This window comes from Anabas testudineus, chromosome 13 (assembly GCF_900324465.2).
Source record: "Anabas testudineus chromosome 13, fAnaTes1.2, whole genome shotgun sequence".
Classification (NCBI taxonomy): domain Eukaryota; kingdom Metazoa; phylum Chordata; class Actinopteri; order Anabantiformes; family Anabantidae; genus Anabas; species Anabas testudineus.
In genome coordinates this window covers 5,173,149-5,194,050 of record NC_046622.1, presented here as the reverse complement: position 1 = coordinate 5,194,050, position 20,902 = coordinate 5,173,149, and the positions used below count along the sequence as shown (strand labels likewise).

The 20,902-nt window shown below is 39.2% G+C and overlaps 1 protein-coding gene across 1 annotated transcript; it reads right to left on the bottom strand.

Moving 5' to 3' along the window:
• Positions 1–529: 529 nt before the first annotated feature.
• Positions 530–19,914, bottom strand: cog6 (component of oligomeric golgi complex 6). Its single transcript, XM_026378752.1, has 19 exons — positions 19,780–19,914; positions 19,129–19,272; positions 18,638–18,709; positions 18,444–18,502; positions 12,366–12,477; positions 11,946–12,028; positions 11,713–11,783; positions 10,777–10,870; positions 9,639–9,767; positions 8,710–8,801; positions 7,361–7,425; positions 7,174–7,265; positions 6,934–7,051; positions 5,776–5,907; positions 5,498–5,665; positions 4,890–4,997; positions 3,189–3,242; positions 2,995–3,074; positions 530–1,433 (listed from the first exon to the last, which is right to left on the bottom strand). Exons 1-19 carry the CDS (start codon positions 19,912–19,914, stop codon positions 1,286–1,288), a joined length of 1,956 nt encoding a protein of 651 aa, XP_026234537.1. The 3' UTR covers positions 530–1,285.
• Between the last annotated feature and the right edge of the window lie 988 nt (positions 19,915–20,902).

Here is a 20,902-nt window from a genome sequence, read left to right as displayed (position 1 = left end):
ATTTAAAGGACCTAAGAGTGCTGTCCAGATGCTGAACTTTGTTGTATTCCATTTATTCCCAGTACTCAATGTCCTGGCCAATGATATTTGAGTAACATCCGGTGAGCTGGGGGAAATCCTGGGACTCAGCACTAGTAGTGCTGCCAAGATTAGGCCTGCTGCCATGAACCTTGATGTCAGATAGCAGAAATGAAATGCTGCCTCTCAGGCCAGAGATCATAACAACAGACCAGATCAATATTCAGTTATCTTTACTGTTTCAGTGGCGCTTAACTGGGGATTACAAGGTCTGGGAGGTGTCAGATTTCCACAAATATGATATTATATGTCAAATGTCACAACAAAATGAAAAACAAAACTAAGACAGTGGCAATGAAGCAGAATTATCGGTCAATTATTTGTTGGTTTTATGTTTTGGATTCTGTAGATTCTGATTTATAAAAACCTCTTAATATAAGATTTATATAAAGAAACTTTACATTATGTGGAGAAAAGTAGACATCTACTAAAGTATACATAACACAAATAATGTAATTAGAAGCTTTATTAGTTCCTAATAGTCACATTCCTACTATGGGTCTTAATGCTGTGCCAGTAATGAAGAAAAACACAACATCCCGATGACACAGTATAACGTGTTCTGCCAGAGATTCATTCAAACGTTGAATTTATGGTAAATGACTGAATCTATTCTCATTATAGTCTTATTTTCACATCTTTCTCAGCTTTACAGGCAGTTTGAAAAACCAAATGAGACGGTAAGACATATTTTCCATTTCAGCCCTACAACTCAAAACAGTTGAGATTAAAATAAACACAACGTTTGTGCTGAAGCCTGCGAGGTTCCTCTTGGCTTTGTGGCTGAATTTTTCCTGACCACTTTTAAGTGTGGAAAAATAAGACAGGCCTCTTAAATTCAGTGTATCCTTTTGATTTATATAATGTTTAATAGCTTGAATAAAAACACATTGTTTTGTACAAATATGGACCCTAAACATGGCACACGGTGTGAAAACAGAAAGAAGAAGAGAAAAACAAGCGGACTGTCTGCAGCAATGAAAATATAAGGATTGTATACATATAATGTCCTTCTTCCTGGCACACAGAGAGATCTATATACATTCATGTCTCTCTGAGGTCAGCGACCCACATTTCCCACGAAAAACTCCACCTTAACAACTACTTTTATATACATATGTGTTTTATTATGCTGTACAAATTACACACCTCTTTAAATAACCTGCAGGCTGTTCAGCACTGGGGCTCAGACAGACAAAAGTGTCGCTCAGGACAGCAAGGTCTGAACCTGTTGAGGGGATCTGGGTACCAGGGTCTCTGGGTCCTTGTAGCCATTTGCTGGACTAGTCAGTGCGGAGTAAACCTCTGCATAGGCTCTGCACACCAGCTCCGTGGACTGACGGAAAATCTGCTCCCTGCACAAACAGATAAAAAATAAAAATTTTTAGATTCTTACACTCACAAAACAAAGTCCAACGTTTCTAGTCTAAATCAGACAAGCAGAGCTATGCTGTAACTAGTCGGCATTCAAGAGCTGAAATAAGTCAGCTATGGATAAGAATTTGTCCTAATTACTTTTTTGTTCAGTGACCACAGTGTGTAAAAACAAAGAGTGGTAGTGTGTGGTGCACACTGCCATCTATGGATACATTTTCCAGTATTACTGCACAAACATCAGGCGCCTGTCTCAGCAGCAAAAAAATTATTTGACAAGAAAAAGAAAGAGAGATAGAGAATTTTAAATCATATTTACAACCATCATTAGCAAAACATCTAAACTTAGTGTTAAAAATAATTTAATTATACAACCCAGATATGTCTTTGTATATGTTTGCTGTTTGTGTGTGATAAGTGGAATAATATTTATAAGAAATTGAAATAAAATGCATTTTGGCCATGTCACACTTATGATTTTGGACTTGATCATGCAGAAACAAAATCTAAAGATGTAATTTGCTGCTTGTTCTTACTCGGCTTTTATTTTTGATTTAGTCTCTTTTAAGGTGTAAAAGTAAGATTTTTTAAAATACTTTTGTCCTAAAAAAAAACTTAAAAAAATTTAACTTTAGGCAAAGGACATAATGTAAGTATCATGCAAGTGGAAGATGCAGCAGCCACACCAGAAGAGCCCAATGAGAGAACTCAAGGACTCAGTGGGAGCACCTTGGTTGTATCCCACTCAGGCTCTTGAGATCCATATTTTTAATTGGCCCACAGAGAACACAGAACCGCAGTGCTGTGTATAACACCTTTAGTCCAGACCAAGTGTGCTACCATGAAACTAAAACGAAAGGAGTCTAAAAGTACATTCCCATTATTTGTGTGCTCCAGGAGTGTTTTCAGAGTGCTAGCGGGTGTTTTTGTGTATTTAGGTGAGCAGAAAAGCAGACATGAGAGACAGCGGGAAAGAGAGAGAGAAAGACAAAGAAGAGGAATGATTTCAGGGAACGAGTGTGAGGGAGAAATGGGCCAGAAGCTAATTAATGGCGTCCTGCCCATCAGTCCTCCCATGTCCATTAATAGAGAACATTAACCTGAGGTACAGAGTGCTCCTCAAGCCTGCTGCACTTCCCAGTAAACGTGACTCACAGAAAGAGCCCTCCAATGTAGCAGCTGGATTGAGCTAAAAGCATGTGCATTTTCTGATCAGCAAGACAAATACAGGCAGTCCTGGTGCCGACTGCTCTCTCAATGTGTTGGTGGCTCTAGCAATTTAGCATCCAAACTCGCCGTGCATTTAGTCAAGTGTTTTGTTTGGAATGCAGTAATGATCGTATTACATCTGGGAAACTAATGAATGTTCAACATTATTAGGTCAACGCTCCCGTTCTATTTTTATAGCTCTGAATGTGTTCCTCACTCTGCTGAAACACCATGCAATGTAGTAAACATTTAACTTTACGCCTGAACATTGCATGCATACTAATCTTTCCCTGAACTAAACAGCTCCTCTCATCATTTAGGATGACAACTCACTTGATGGCTGCACTGAGCAGGAAGTTGAGCTGTGGCATCACAAGAGTGTCTGGTGAGGACAAGTAGCGATCAAACTGTACCTGTTGAGCGTGTGAGAAAGTAAAGGAGCAGGTGATGAATCAAAAAAACATAATAATTAGGCGAGTTAATCGTATTTCAAAATGAGGTTTCTTGATTCACATAGTGTAGCTCACCATTGCTGTTTTTACAGAAGAGCTGTCCATGCTGGGGAGGAGGGACAGAGGACCCTGAGACAGAAAAGTAAACATCGTTTTAGAATCCAACTCAAGGTCAATGTTTGAACAGCAACAATGCTGAATCTGAGAACTGAACAAAGGTCAGGTGGCTGAGATCTACATTCATTCATGTCTGCAGCAGCAGTGTTATTTGTAAACTCTGCACACAGTCTCTAAAAAGAGATGAAGGTAAGGATCCAGTGATGCCTAAATGAGTGATGTTACCTCAGTCCAGCTAAACATATAATAAGGGTAATTTATTTTTCATAGTTTCCAAACCCAAATGATGATTATGCTAAGGCTGGACAACGATCCAGCATATTTATCCTGATAACAAGTCATCATCTGTTACTATAAATGACAGGCTGGTTTGTTAATCATTTGTTTGATGTCTTGATTGGTGCAGACATCTTCATTTATATGGGATTCAGTTTAGTCATGCAGATTCAATAGAGTATCTTTAAGTTGTAAGACATTTATAAGCACTTATCTTCTGCACAAAAGAGACATACAGGTGAAAAAACTGAATATAAGTGACTTTGTGTTTTTTTTTTGTTTTTTTTTTTTTTTTACAATAAATGAATTTGGAAGAGTTTAAATTTGTGAACAATTCCCTCCCTAAATCTTAATGTTGACTACAGTAGTGTAAACACATGACTGACTTGAGAACACAACATCAGGTACCTTTAAGGCAATTAGCTGGCACTGATTATCCAGATAGGCAACATTAAGTCAAGCTTAAATGCCTAAATTGCCAACATTAAACGCAGCAAATAGAAGGCAGTGCAGGGGTCAACGCAACAAAACAGTACCTTGAGTGATTTTATGGGATATGGGCACATTAACAAACGCATATGAGCACACTAACTCATCTGTTTGCTGCTAGCCAGTGAACAGTACGGTTGGAATTACTGTTGTGCAGTTTGATTTTTCTGATGTACAGTATAATAAAATATTATATATGCATGCAAACATAATAAATGTCTTTTGTAACATGTTTTACATGTTAAACAGAAAAAAGTAAATCTGGAAACTCTAAAATAAACCTGGGGATTCTTGTCATTCATTGACATCTGGAGAGCTGTCGAGTGCAGACAGTCAGACTTAATCTTTTCAAACAGAACACTATTTAGGGAAAACCAAGCCACCCAAGTAGCGAAGTAGACGGCAGAAGAATGACAGTTCCTGACTGAGCTTTGCACTGGGCTGCAGCACCAGGGTGTGGTGTGTCCTGACATGACCTGGGGTTTCAAGACTCTCATGCTAAACCACAACTATTGGTCTCAGTCAGCCGAGTGGCAAAGTGTGTTACTAAGAGGGACGGAGGCACCAGGAAATCAGCTTTCTTATTTGCACAGGACACTTCTGCAGAAGGTAATATATTTTAATAGAACATAATATGATCTGCTCCCCCTGCCCTTTTCTCATCAGAAAATCTGATAGAAATGTTATTATCCCCATGATCAGATACTGGTCATGTGGTAACCATAGCGATAGCTATTGTAAAGCCCAAAAAAAGAGAGAGAGTTAAAGCCTGTGTAATATAAAAAAAGAGAACCATTAGGGAGTCTAACAAGAGGGGGAAAAAAAAAATCACACAGTTCTTTAACTTCACAAGAGAGTGTATGTGAAAGTATGGTTAAGTGCTTCATGTGAGACCTGTTCAGCACTGTGCTGCTGGACACAGCTGTAGATGTAACTCAGTCCAGCTCTGGTCAGCACAAAGGATGCCTGCTCGTTGATGAGAGTGTCAAGGTGAGCCTCAATCTGGAAAATGTGGGAGAGAGCGGCTTAAAATCCAGTCCAAGCCAACATTATAAACCAATGGTACTTGTGGTTAATGGAGAATCACTGTGCTATTGATAATGAAACTTCTACAGGAGCTCTTGTGGTGCTCAATTACAAAAGACGTGCTAAAAATAGAGGGATAGAGGGCACATTTGAGCATGAACAACAATACATGACGCACACCCTTCTATTGGCTAGCAAATTAAATCTTTTTAATAAAAGATTTGGGCTGTATGGGTTTTAATGAAAGCAAAGAGAATAATTAAACATTTTTACTGAACAAATAGTGTAATGACTGTACATGTTAGAAAACTTCATGATTCTGTATGTCTCATCTCCTAAAGGTGTCGTGTTTTTGTTCGTTATTATTACATTATTGGTATTGACTAACTAGAATCAGGTTCTAGTTAGTCAAACTAGATAAACTGCATATTTATAATTGCAATGTCTGATTCACTAATAATTTGTTAATAGCAAACCTGGAACTCAAGCATCTCCAGCCTCTTGTCAGTGAACTCAAACAGAGCCAGGGTGGTCTTCATGACATACAGTGAGTTGACCATGTACGTAGCCATGTCGGCTGTGCCAAGGTTACTGGCTGATACGGTACACAACTGTAGGAGGGGATCCAAGATGCAAGAGAGCACCTGGTAGAGACAATGAAAGTCTGGGTCTTAGGAGATGAATGAAAACAAACCTTTAACTTTTACAGAGACAGTAACTCATGTTTAAAAATCTGACCTCACTGATCATTTACCTGTGCAAAGTCAGCCTGACGGGCATCAAGAGGAACAACGGAAGAGTCGTGGGAGGCTAGCACCTCCCTGAGGAGGGACAGGGTCTGAGTAAGGGATGCTGTAGGTCCCAGGTCTGCAGGTGGCAGCTCCACCTGCCCAAGCAGTCAGGACCACATCAGGACAAAGAAGATAGCGCAAAGTTATTCTTGCAAAGGCAAGTTGTGTGTGATCTGCAGTCTTCGTGAAGATAAGTGGTCGTCGCGGCCAACTCAAAGCATTAAACATTCCTAATCAGCAGTGTGACAGCCTGAATATACAACTGCTCCCTGCTGCTACTCTCACTCTGCTTGCTCAGAGTCAGTTGAGGTTTTTAATGAAGAGGGTTTTGATTTTATTGGCCTCTGGATACAAAACACAGAACTGAGCCGGGCCACCTTTGTCCACCTAATAGAGCAAATTATGAGAAGGCTGTGTTCCTGGCATTAGCTGGAATTGACACCAAAACCCTGAGGGCCTCCAATTTGATTAACACCAAGCTACAGGGATAATTCTTGTAACTGCTATTGATCAGAACGCAGCAAGCATGTAATATGGAAGAGCTCCCGCTCGTGCTGAGGTATATTTGGATGGCAATTTAACTAAACAGTTAACAAACCTGGTGTTTTTTGGCAGCTAACGCCATTTCGATGCTGAGGCCAGCAGGCCAAAACTGTTTACAAGCAGCAGTGCTTCAGAAATAGCTTGTTGTGTTTGAGGGTTTAGACGAAAAGCTGAAATACACAATGTGTGTCCACAGGGTGCAATAGTGAACTTCTGCACTCTCATTTAAGCATTTTTATGAAAGAACATTGTGAACTGTCTCTATTTTAAAACTAGTCGCCTTTTCTTTCTGGCATTGTTTCCCTTGTAATCACTTACTCGGATGTGATTTCTCTTTGTTTTTATTGTTGTATATGGATAAAGGTCTGATTTCTGCTACTTCAAAGATTTAGAGAATTGTGTATGAAGATTTTTTACATATAAAATAAAAGCAACAATCAACTTAAAAAAAATTAGATGGGCTAACAAGACAAAGAGAACGTAGAGAAGAACAATAAGGAATATATCATTAAACTATATCAAATAAAATAAATAGAAAATAGAAATAGTCAATACAAATCTTTCTACTCATCCTGTACCTTGTCCATCAGTCTGCTTGCATGAAGGCTCAGGCTGTTGAAGAACATTTTTTTGCTGAGGATATGCATTTCCTCAATAGTCATGAGCAAAGAGGCCACACTGGTACCAATAATGGAGCTGGAAATCAAATACAAATCAAATGTATGGATAAGTCGACTAGTGTTACAACCAGTTTTTAACCAAATAACAATGCACATTATGTTGCATACTTTAAACTTCAGTAAGCTACGCTAAGGTACCTGATGGTGTGGTGGTAGAACTTAAGCAGGTTGGACAGCTTGTAAAGCAGAACAGCACCTGGTTCAGCCACAATGACCTGTTCTATTCTAACCTGAGGAACAGATCCATAAAACAGATGAGGAGAACATGACAGAAAACAACATGCATACAACAATTTAAAAACTACCACGTAAACTGGTTGCTCACCTTAAGTGGCCTGCAGACTCCCTCGGTGATGTGTCCAACTACTTCCTGCATGTTCTCTTCCACACCTAAAAAGACACACAGAAAAAATTTTAATGTATATAACTAAAAAATAAATATATGCACAATATCAGTTAAATCTACATAATTAGACACAACATTCATTCCTTTCTAAATGACACATTTGTGTTTATTTTAACAGGTGACAGCAACGTCAGCACTGAAACTCCACGTAACCACACTGACACCTGCCTGAGAATGCAGGACTCAGCATTTGTGCAGGTTAATTCTCCCTCTGTGTCTACTGTACATAGAAGGTGTAACACAAACAGAGCAGCAGTAGCCACTCTTGTGCTCCGTGTGTCTACACTGGAGACATTCCAGCAAAGTTCAGTGTAGGTCAGAGCCTAATACACAATCACTTTGGTCATGTGTGTAAAATACTGAAGAACAGACTTCAAACATAAAATATGCTTCGGGCCGTTATTACGCATGCTGTCCAGACAGCTGGAGTGATTAACATAAGAGTGTCTCTGTTTCATAGGACAGGCAAGACAAACAATTTGGTAGTCCATATTAACTACAGGAAAATACTCCAAACAGGTGTAAAGAGATAAATATTAACCTTTGATAACCTGGATGTAAGAGTTGGTATAAGGCAAAACTAGTCTTAAATCTTAACTGCTTTGAGAATCAATGAAATGTAATTTGAGAAATTAGCAAAACATGAGTCTATCTATAGGGCCATAAAGTGTACAAAATAAAACAAGGAAACAAACAAATATGCAATAGGAGTAAGATGTAAAAAAAGGTAAACAAGCTGTAGGTGACCACATGGTGGAGATCTGAACGCTGTGTTACTAACATATAGAAAACGTCATACCTGTCATGATCCTGCTCTTCACATCCTGGCCCATGCTTTTATTTTGACTTTCATTTCCTCTCCCTGCACTGTCCTCACTTTTCCAGCTACACTTCTTTATCCCTCGTGGATTGCACCTGTTCTCCCCTGCCACTAATCACCCTGATTACCTCACCTGTGTCACCCTCTGCTCACTCCCATTGATCACATCATCTGTTTCACCTGTGCACCAGCTTCCATTTTAAAGCTGCTCTCAGTCTACACCTCTTTACCAGTTTGTCAGTGTTGATACTGCTTTCTGCTTTCCCACAATTACTGCTGAGATCTGTTGTTACTTTATTTTCAAGTGTCTTGTCACGTGTTTCTTGCTTCTCATGTCTGATCCCTGTATTCCATCTACTTCATTACAATGAAAACTTTACTCTCTTACTCGTGCTCTTCGTGTCTGGTCTTATAATTGGGTCCTATGAAACCTTAATTTTGACAATACCTTGCAGAGTGACTTGTTTCAACAAAGCTTCTAGATGCTCTTTCTCTGATGCAGTAGCTTGGTGCAGCCAGGCCAACATGTCCCCAACATACCTGGAAAGAGTGACAAAACAGTCTGTGTAAAACGGTACGTCACTGAGGGTCCAACCTGAGGGCTAATCTTACCGTGTCCTGACTATAGTTACACTGAGGCATGGGTCATCATGTTTCACACGCCTAACACACAAACGCACAGCTTTTGGTGTTACATAATGGTGGAAAATGATTATGTGCCAACTCGTATGTGTGCATGTGCATGTCTTTGTTTGCTTGTGTGGATAAATTTTACCTTTAAACTACTGCAGTGAGGATTGGTTCAAATTAGAGTAAAGTTTAGGTTAAGCCAACAGATGGGCATTTACTTATGGTTATAGTTCAAGTCTACGAGTCTCCTCAAAAAATATATCAGGACTGAGATATGTGTGCGTGTTTGTGAGCGTGCGAGGATATAGAGAGGTGAGAAAGAACTTGATGTTCTCAGAACTGCTGTTGCCTCCTATTAAGTGGAGGTGATTTTGTGTTCCACACATGGCTGGTATTCTGAGAAAATCTCCCATTTAGCTCCTGGGCACAGGAGAAAGGGGGAAGAAGACGTGGCACAACAGGAAACACAGACACAATCAGACACTCCTTGACAGACATTTAACATCACCTTAGATTGGGTTTCAAAAGTTAAGATTCTCAGGAGCGTGGAATTAAGTATAATGGATTTATAAGGCAGTTGGACAATAACAATAACAATCACACAACATATACACTACAGAGTAGTTGTACCTTAATATTTTATGAGACATCATTCAGCATATGTTCCAAATCAGTGCAGACTGGATAAATGCCTCAATTTCAATCACAGCTGATGGTTAAGTGGTATTTATATACGAATGGATGTACCTCATGGGGTCATGTGAATGCATCTCTATGGGACGAGGAGTTCCCCCTGGCCCCCCACGGGTAAGAGCATCAATGAAGCCACGTACGACAGCACACCTGCGCGCAGTCCCAAACTCATCCAGAGTATATCTGACCAAACAGAGGAGAAAGGAAGACGACATTCAGCACGCAAACCTCATGTGAAAAGTGTTTTTGTGCAGACTGTGTGGCGGAGGTCAGTCACTGACATACATCAACAATGCAGGCAGCTTTTCCAAAAGGAAAGAGTTTGAGGTTGTTTTGATTACTTGGCAGTGGCAGTCTCTGTGACAGACTAAACAGAAGATAGTGCTGAATTAATATTCCAGGAACACTGGTCTCCACTCTCTCAGCCTCAACATCCCCAACAGGAACATGACCTTGAATCCTTTCTGGGCACTGAGACAGGTGCATTTCCAAGAAAGCAGTCAGACAAAAGAGTGGTCTACCATGAAACATGTGAAACTTTCTTTTGTGCTTTTTTGTTTTATGTTAAACTTGCTGTAAGCATCGTATGCAATTCTTTGACATATACAAGCACAAATTGATTTCCTGCACTGGTGGGTGTGCATTATTTCAAATTCAGTGCTTCAAAACATTTTAGTATTTTTATTCAAGATTGAGTGAGTGATTTCCTTAAAAAATGTAATAAAATAAATAAGCTTTAATAGTGCCTGTTCATGTGCACTTCAGGCATTTCAAGGCACTTACAGAATTTCAGTCTCAGAGGTTCATAATGGTATAAAGAACATGCCATGATTCTCAGAGTGACTAAACTCTTTGTTTGTCAAGCTGTAGCTTTTACAGCATTACAAAAAGGCTTTTTAAAATAAATACATTTAGGGTAGAAAATCATTTAGCATGTTCGTTCTAGATTTATTTCAGTAATTTCATTACATTATGCTGATGTACATTGGCATTTATTAATGCTGAAATGTTACAATTAAGAGATCTATGCCTTCTTGTATTTGTCAGAAATGGGTTTAAACAAATGTTTATACTGCATTTTGACAGTGATTCTTTGCCAATGTGCTCTGCTTCTGTTGCTGGAACACACTGTTTTGTTCTGATAAATAAATAGAGATAATTTACTATTTGTGAGAGTGTGTTTGGATGTTACTTGTAAAGAACAGGACGGTCCTGTAAGGCCTCCATTGCTTGAATCAAGACGGGGCTGATATCACATGTCTCCTGGGTCAGTCCCCTGCATTCATCTACATGGAAAAAAAGAAAGCAGGACAAGAGATGTAACTACAAGGGTAGTGGAAAAAAAGCCTCTCTTTGTAGTAACTATGCCCGATTAGATGTTGCTAAATGTTTTTGACCATGGCAACAATGTTGGCAAGAACATGTTACAGCACCATGAACATTTTTCAATCATATTTTCCCATGAGCTTTGTGCATCAGACAATACAAACAATGAGCTGCCAGTGGCCAGACTGTGGAGAAAATGGGTCAATGCACGCCACTCTTGACAGACCTTACTAAATGCTGGAAATAGAAGTAGGTGCCTTCATCATTCAGTGCAGTAATATTCTGCCACACACTGACAAACTAGATTAATGTCCAAATTACAAAAAACAACATAACAACAGCTCTTTTATCACCAAACTTTCACTTGGCAAATTTCTGCATTTGGGTCTTTATGGCAAATCTAAACCACAGCAAAATAAGAGGAACTCGTAATTTAGTAGATGGTCTATAATTCTGTATTGTATAATTATACAAATTAGGTTCCTGTGAACTAAATAGTTTGTTTCCATTTTGATTTCAATGACAAAACATTAACAAAAACTTTAGTTTCTAGCCTTCTCCTGACAAAACCCCTCTCAGACATCATAAGTCACATGTGTTTACAAATGAGTCCTATAGATGACAATCACTGGATTTTATCCACACTTGAAACTGGAGTTTGTATTTATTTAGAAATGTAAAAACGAGACCAAGAGCAACTGCTGAAGTTCAGCTGTCTGTCTTAGATGTATGGTGATCTTGTGCAAAAGGGGTCACAGTTAAGTTTATCCCTCAGCGTACTCGTGATATTAACTGTACTCACTCTGAGCCCAGCGGTAGAGCTGCTCATATGATGTCTCCTGTAACACAGCCATCTGCTCCATGATCTCTAATCTGGAACAAGCACATGAGCAAGACTGAACATTACATACTCATGACCTGCAGCACAGAGTGAGAGGCCTGACATTTTTTTCCATGTTCACCTTACTGGTTGATAATAAAATCTGAGAATCCCACAAGGAGAATAAAATTACTTTAGTCAGATGTGAATCTTACCCTGCAGTTTGTTGATTAGTTCGCAAGAGGATTTTAACATCCTCGTGGATGTGCTTCACCCTGTTGAGAGCTTTGAAGAAATCCTGGAAAATGTATGAATTAATGTATTAGGATCAATACGTGTTCATATTTGTCAAAACAAAATTCAAAGCTTTGGTAAATATGTCTTCTTCTGAGAGAAAATATGTAGTGTTATTAGTAGTTAAGTAATGTATGTGCAACTACACATTGTTTAAAAAGAGCATAGCATATTTAGTTAGTAGTTGTTACAGTATAAAACAAAACACAAGGCAATGGAAGACAGCTACAGATCAGCAATGCAATAATCTGTACCTGATGCTGCATCCTCCTATCCGCTGGGTGCGGAACGGAGGACTCTACATGATTTAAATCATTAGCATACATTTTAATGAAGATTACTTCAGTAATAGGTGCATCCCGAGGCCCTCGCAGTGTGGCCATCTCCTCCGGAGATAGTTGGAACTTGGCAAGAAAAGCCTGAGCAACCTGAGCTCGTACCTCCAGTCGGTGACTGAGGAGAAAGAGATAATTGTTCTAATTACCTTCACTTGTCATGCTTGTACTTTAATATTGTTTAAAAAAATGGTTCTCATTATAATGTCTTGTCATTTAGTTTATTGTTCAGTTCAGCTGTGCAGTTGCTTGGCATTATGATTTGTTTTGTCTGTCGTCAAGGCCCTTGTGGACTTTTATCTCACAGCAGCGTTCAGACTTTTTTCCCCCACTCTTTCATCTTTCAGATTTATCACTGTGTTTTGTCATACCCTTGTGTTTTCTTACCCTGCAAATAAGAAGACCTGTCAGTGTGGAAAGCTGGAACAAAATTATATCCTGTTTACTTTAAATACAGTGCAGGTTGTCCACTAAATGTAATGCTCAAGGTCCCACAGAAGATGGCAGTCACACTCCTCATACACACACACCTCTAAGCTCATAGGGAAGAGTTCGAGGACTGGGTGGGACACAGCAAAGATATCATGTGCAGGAGTCAGAAAATAAATAACAGAGGAAGATAATAGCAACAAAAACAATGCGTAGCCGGATACTGGCCAGGTTTTGTCAATCAATAATAGCAGAGCGATAACTATCTGTGTCACTATAAGTGTCTCAACATAATAGTGACCATAGCAACTGCCCCAGGCAAACTGGGAACTCTTGTCATGGGATAGCAAAACAACAGGAAGTCCTGCCTCTGCGCCCATCTTTTCATTCAAACCACCTAATCTATATTCTCACCCTCCATGTGAAGGCAAGGCAGGATCAGTAAATCACCAGGTTGTTTTGGTAGAGCAGAAAAACCCCCAACATTATCTGACCATTGTCCTTCACGCTGCTATTACCAGTGCTCAGCCAGCTGAAAGTAAAGGGTTGTAAATCTGTTACAGGATTCTACAGTTTAGTATTTCTCTGTGTAACTCTCAAGGCGTCTTTGCCCAGTACGTGTTTTCCCAAAGAGATTTTGTTGCAACACACAAAAGAAACAGATTGCCTGGACCACCACTTATAATTCAATGCACAGTCAGGCTTGTAAGTCCATACTTGGACTTGTTAGTAGTGATAATACTTTGAATTATTCATTTTAGAGAGACACAGCAGCCTTGCCTCTACCTTTTCAACAGTTTCACTATAGAAAAGTGCTTATGACTAAGATGCCACAGTCAACTTCAGACTGGATTCAGAGAGAACGCATCATACTACTGAGAGGTAACAAATTAAAACAAGATGCACTCAAGCTAGCTGTTATCCCCACACAATTATAATGACACGTTTAAAAAAGCAACCCCTATGCAAATAAGGTCATTAATTAAACTGACTGATGCATAAATTAGAGAAGATACTTCAACATGTGCGTCTTCACACGACACAAGCAATATTAATGTAAGGTCTGTAAACGCTTGAGAAGCACAGTTAGTGCAATTAGTTTACACTTTAATGTAGAAATGCTTTTAAAGGTAAATTATTGCACGCTGTATTTCAAAAGTATGAACTTGTCAGTTTCATTTTCAGCCAGTAATTTGTCCCAGTGCCAGTGAAGGAGATCTGAGGACATGTTGAACTTGAGACATAGGAGCAACAGCAGAGCGAACCCTTTTCACATGTCCGACTGAGAACAGGCTCACCTGCAGAATGTAAAAAAAATAAATCCCCCAGTTTTTTCATGTTTAGTCCGAAAGTGACAGAACCTGTACAAGGTGAGGAGAGAGGGCTGTGGGACGTGTAGCAGCCGAGCAACCGAGAGCAAGGGAACGATTGAGCTGCAGGATCATTTTCTACAGCCCTGTCAGGACATGACACATTCTTCTTCAGATTGCAATTACCAAATACCAGAGAGAAGCAACATACTTGAGTGAATCAGCAATGTCACACTCTGGGCTAGTGGTTCAAAGAAAGATTAGCTCAAACATGATGTAAGCTTTTCTTGAGGTATGCCCAACAAGTGCAGAGGTTAATTAGATGTAGGTTACATAACGTGGCGTGAAGAAGGAAGACAAGTTACTGTCTTTGTGTCTTTGCTTGTGTCTGTGTGCGCTCAGATTTTCCAGTGAGGCCAATTGATTTTGTCTGTTCAAGCACAGAAATCGTTAAAGCAATATAACACAGCACAATCTCATAAACAGCTTTGTCAAAGTGAAACACTGAAATTACCAGTTCCTACTTAATGGCTTTGTCATTAAGTTCAGAAAAACAGAGAGCTTGATCAGTCAGTAACAATAAGCAAGCTCACCATTCACTACAGAGTGCAAAAACAGCTTAAGTTTTTCACTTCCATGAAAACATTTGCAGGAAATGATCATTTCTGAAAACTAAACTCACAGACTGAACGACAGGGAGAATGACAGGTGTTCTTTGTAATGAACAAATGTCCAATGTTGTCATTAGTTGTGACCTTGTGGATCAATCAACCATAAAAGTCTATTAGAGGCCATTTCAAAGCCTTGTGTGGAAATTACTGTAAGTGTGTGACTGTGCCATGTGACAACGATCACAGAAAGCTACATCCAGTTACATTAGACAACACAAAGGCACACTAACAGTCATACCCTCATTAAAAGCCAACTGAGCCTTAATAAGGCTCCAGCATCATTTTACACAGGTTGTCATTTACATTCTGATGCCCTTGTTGTTGTTGATTGTTCTCAGGGGTCTCAGAGCTCAGAGGGTTCATTAATGAGCTACACAGAAGGCATACTGAGAGCATTTGCTTCATTTTCAGTCTGAATACAACACAGCTTTATGTCTAATGATTCATCATGTGCCGTTAAAATTACTGTGGGAAATATGTCTTAGCAGTCGGTACTAAATGTATCTACATTGCACTTTGGCATGCAGTCAACTAGGCCTGCTGTAGCAGCCTGAGGGGTTTAGTAATAGCTGGAGCCCAACTCCTACAGCTCCAGCTGAACACTGGACTGACACATCCGTTTGTGACATGTTTGAACTTGTTCAACGTGATAACATGTCAAGCTAATGCAAAGATCACAAGGTGCAGTACAGGTGGACAGCATTACGTTTCATTATGGAAAAACACACAGTTATCCTGTTGACAGTGTCTTTGAACAGAACCAGGCCAAAACAAAAGAGCAGCATGTCTGAAAGCCGGCAGATAAACACATGCTGTCGACTCTCATTGGCTCACCCTGTCCACCTTTGCCTCAACACACTGTAAGCAAACTGTTGTTCCTTCCTGTTTCATTAAAACTGACAAATGGCACAATGTCGCTGGCAGATAAGATAGCAAGCAGTTCGAGACAGGTCTGCTCTGCCGGATAAATACACATCAGGAGCTTTGGCAGAGCTTTGAAAATCACTGTAGTCTCTCAGCAAAGCTGCCTTATAAGCACAAAATGTGACATTATGCTACAAATCTTAGCATAGCTATAACAAGTGTCAACAGGAAAAAAGGAAAAGACTTTTGGACTGCAGAGGATTTTGTGACCTGAAATAAATCTGACAGAGAAGACCAGTGCTGTAGCCTGTCCGGTGGGTAGCTGAAGGAGGACAGCTCGACTGCACACGTGCCCTGGCAGCTCTTCTGAGACAAAATTGCTAAAGACAAGGTCAAAGCCCAGCGTGCAGACACTATCCCATCTGGCTTTGGGGTCATTGTAGTTCTGGGAATGAAAATGTCGCACCGATGGACAGCGGGTCCCTTTGGGACCACCCGGCAAAGAAAAGAGCGAGGCAGGGGGCCTCTCAGGGGGCATTCATATAAAACCTCTAACCACTTATGTTCAGGAAGACCCCCCGCACAATGCAAGGCAACATGTATTAATTCATTGCCCACACGTGTTCACTGGTGACTTTATTCCCACTGGTGTCTTTCACTGCTCTCACTCTCAGCCCATCTCCTCCCTGCTCAATCTTGCTGCCTCCACTTCTGTGTCACCTTTCCGGCTTGGAATTGCCACGCTACATCAAAGCTGTCAGCGCTGTTTTTTGCCAGAAATCTACATTATCTTTGCCCGTGCCCCTGCCTTGATGACAACTCACAAGGTCACTGAGCACTGAGGTCACAGCAACTACAATTACTAATGAAAGCCCCACCCCAACAGCTATCAGTGAACAGGAACGGGTGGTGTATTTACACGTCCTTGACGACACTTTGTCAGCCAAATTCAGACTGATTTTAGTGGCTGGCTTTCATCAACAGGAAAAATATATTTATACATCAACAACCCAAAAAAAGATGTAGAAGATGAAGTTATAGCCAAGGTATACTGGCTCCACTTATGATTACATTACTGCAAAGTCTTTATATTGGATCTGTATATATGTTAGCTCTTAATGCGTGTTGTCAGCAATTCTCTATTCACATGCTCAAATATAAAAAGACACTGATTGGCTGCACTCCAGTTGTAATAGTCTGACTTCAATACGATCAGGGAGAAGTGCAGTGTCAACAGGAACTACTTTAATGTGTATCTCCAGATCAAACGTCCAGGATATGACAAATACAACAAATAAAGCTCCATTAATGATGATTGCTGCCCTCCTTATGCAAATAGACAACTACAGGAGAAATATTTCATCAACTTCATGAATCATTCATACCTCCTCATCAAAAATAAAGATGTGTTCACCAGCTCCTCCTGCACCAGATCTCTCTAACTTCTGACACTAAAGAGAAGCAGTAGCATTTCACGGTATAACTGTAGCCAGGTTATTAGAGTTTTAAATTGGCAGGCCACGTGCTTCTTTGTGCAAATAATATTAAATTATCATTATATCATTTTTAATGTAATAGCTTGGTTCTAAATAAATCCCCAGTAGCTGACGGTCTCTAAGAGGCAACTCCTGGAAAACAAGGAAGTGGCAGCTCATTCAACCATGCTTCACTTTCAAACATGTGTGCAATAAAATCTTATCATTTGCAAAGTGGACCATGTTGTTCCTGGTGCTATATTTGTCTGGAAATATCCCTGAACAGAAAACAGAGTAGTCTCTCTGTGGAAATGAAACACCAAAGAGAGTGAAATGTTGCCTATCAGTGACATATGTGATGGGTTCCCAAAATGACTTGTAGCTTCAGAACAGATAAGGGGAGATATGTTGCCGTGACATCCCTTTGAAATTTCTGCAGATATTTTAGAATATAGTTGCTATCCTATCTCCACAATCTCACTGATATTCTGAAATGCCAGTTTAAAGGTTCAGGGTGGCACATTGCTCAGATGGTTTCATTTGATAGTTTTTAGCAATTTAGTTGCCATCAGATCATCAAAACAAGTTGTACCTGCAACAGTGGAGTACAGCCGACTTTCCAGATTTATGACCACAACAACAACTGTACAATATAAACAATACTAAGTACAACGTGTGTTTGATGCAACTCAATGAAACAGCCCTACAAAGATCTAACATAAAAGATTCAGTTTGTTGAGACTACTATTTAAGTGTTTTGAGTGCTCACTTTATTCTTTGTTACAATTTAAGGCTATTCATTATGAAAGTGTTGTGAACCTGACTGCATAATAGCAACACAACCTACGTTACTGCTCCCAGCACATTCAAATCACCTAAATAACTAAAATATGCTAGGGTTGCAACAGTTTCCCCAGATTAACAGTATACCATGGTATCACAACTGATGCTTATTATACAACGTACATTTGCTTAATGCTGGTACTGAAAGAAAATACAACCAAAAGTAGAATCTATCTTAAGGGGGTGTATTTAGTTAGCAAAATGTGTGGAACCAAAGTGGCTGTAAATGACAAAAACATTTTGACATCTTCACCCAAAGTATGTGTCCCATGCTTTGGGATAATCTTGCTTTTACATTTCTATAATCTAATAATATAAAAATTTATTAGTACAACAGTCAAAAAGATTATTTTTTCTGCAGTGAGTATTTTTACTCAATGCAGAAACCATGATACTTTTTCAGATGGTTATCTTGTATCGTTGCAACACTAATGACAAGTTACAACATTGACAGGCATCCACAAAACATTTACTTTGTCAGGTTAAACTCACTTTTCTCCCTGCAGCTTGTTGGTTTTCACTATGAGGTCCTGAGTTTGCTCCTTCGCTGCCTATTAAAGAAAGGTTAGAAACACTGTATTTTTTTAAATAGCTTGCAAAAAGTATGATTTTATCACTTGTTTGATCCATGTCAACCTAATACTAAGCATACAGAGATATACTACTCATTGTTATTTCAACCATACCTTTAATCTGTTGGTCATTTCTTCACAACATGTGCTCATGGCTTGGACATCCTCGTGAACACTTTCTAACTCCTGTGGAAATGTGAAATCATAAAATCACAGTTTGTTCTGTTAAGACTGTCCTGCAAACAACTGTGTTTCTGCAACGTCACAATACATTTAAGGATTTTAAGAGATTTAAAAATATAGAAAATAATTAGTAAACATATTAAATTGTTAAATAAATAACCAGCTGAAAATGGGTCGGGGAATGGTAACAAAACTGCATCCAACTCCCTGCAATTAAAGATGCCATAAGATCTGCTGAACCAGCAGAATATCAGAGTTAACTTTTAATGTTCATTTTTCAGTTAAGTTCTACATTTGTTGTACAAATGTTGTGCTGTTGTGTAGAAATGTAAATGTGTACCAGCTCAACAGTCTCTCCAAAGGCTGATCTTTTATTAAGCCTCACTAAATATAGTGCATCTTCTGGCAAAGCCATATCTTACTTCTTTCACTTCTTTAAATATTCGTGCAAACTCCTCATTGATTGCTAAACTTCTTCTCTCTATGTCACCACGAAGATTTCTCCTGGTGCGCAAACTGTTCTCGGTGAAGAACACAGAGAGCGCTTTTAGAGCTTCCAGCATCTCCTGAAAGCAGAAAACAATGTCATGTTAGTCAAGGTTTCCTTGAGGTTATGTTCTCCTTCCACACAACCCCACACACAGCACAGCATACAGTGTGCAGCCTATATTTTCCCCCTGTAAAACACATTGATCAACTTTTGGACTACTCCCCTGGTGTCTAAAACGATTTATGATATTATAAATCTTTGAAATTCACACTGAACTGCAGCAACTCGTTCATTAGTCTCAGTTTGTGTCCTACCTACTACAACATTAACCTATTTACATAGCTACATTACAATTTATGCTAAAGTCAGAGAGGATACACCGGGGCTATGTAGAAAAATGCTACCTGTTATATAAATAAATATTTTGACTGACGTTGTCTGACTGGGCTTGACCACATGGACATTTTTATTAACGCTACACGATATAATGATTTCTGCAAACGCTACATTGGGAAAATATCGCTTGCAGATTTGACGGCTGTTAGCTAGTTAGCTAGCAGGAAGCTAAATCCGTCCAGCTTACCTTGTCATTGTCAAGCCTCGTCTCCAGTATTTTGTTGAGCTTCCTTGACAGTGGATTATTCGGTTGAGAAGCTGCATTTGGATTCTGTATTACAGTGGCGCTGTCTGCTGACATTTCTACTTTAATATCAGACATTATACTGAAACACCTCCACGTCAACTTTCGGAAAACTGTTTTGGTCCGTCTCAAATCAACGTCCGGTCAACAAATAGACCCTAGAAGAGAACGATACAACGTTCCGCTTAGGTTGACGCTATTTATTAAGTTAAGTAAGTTTTGCTTAAAGATGAGAAAATAGCAATTATGTTATCACGTAAAAAAATAACATCAGCATTGTTATTTAGGCTAATCATTTATTTAAACATATAACAATGCTTTGTTACTGTGTAATGTTCCTGTTTCTACATATTCAAATACAAAGTGAGACTCGATTGTAGTAAATAAGAAATCGTAAACGTGCTGTTTGAACTGAACTGAAACAGACTTCTGTTTTTAAAATATTAATTTAAATTTATTTTTGAGTCTCCACTAAACCTAGTTACTTTATGGCAAATAAAGATTATAATGACATTATAATATTTATCAATCACCGATCTTCACTGAAGGACAAAACATTAACAATTTACATTACTTAATTTATATTGTAACACAATAAGTAGATATATCACTATAACTAAAAACAGGGTGCAGTGTGAGTTTCAATTTGCCTGTCATTTTAAATATTTCTTATTTAGTGGGAGCTTTAAACTACAGGGTGATGTAACTGTGTGCATATCAGGGTTAACCTACATCATCTAGAGGTATTTCTAATTACTAAGCAGTAAATAAACCTACAGCACATGTAACTCATTTTTGCACAGGGCTGTAGAGCACATTTCAAAACATAAAAGCAATGCACATTTTAAAAAAGCACCTAAAGCATAAGATGCAGTGATTTGATAGCGACATCTGCCCAAAAACATTCCTTAATTTGGTTTTATTAATAGCTCCTTAAAAACACACTGAATCCAAAGATTCACGTTAGGCACCGCTCAGTAAAGATTTACTAGATGTAAGTCATCGTCAGAGCTGCTGTTGGATTATTTACGAGGTGTCCATGAATGCACCAGGAGCATGTAGGGAA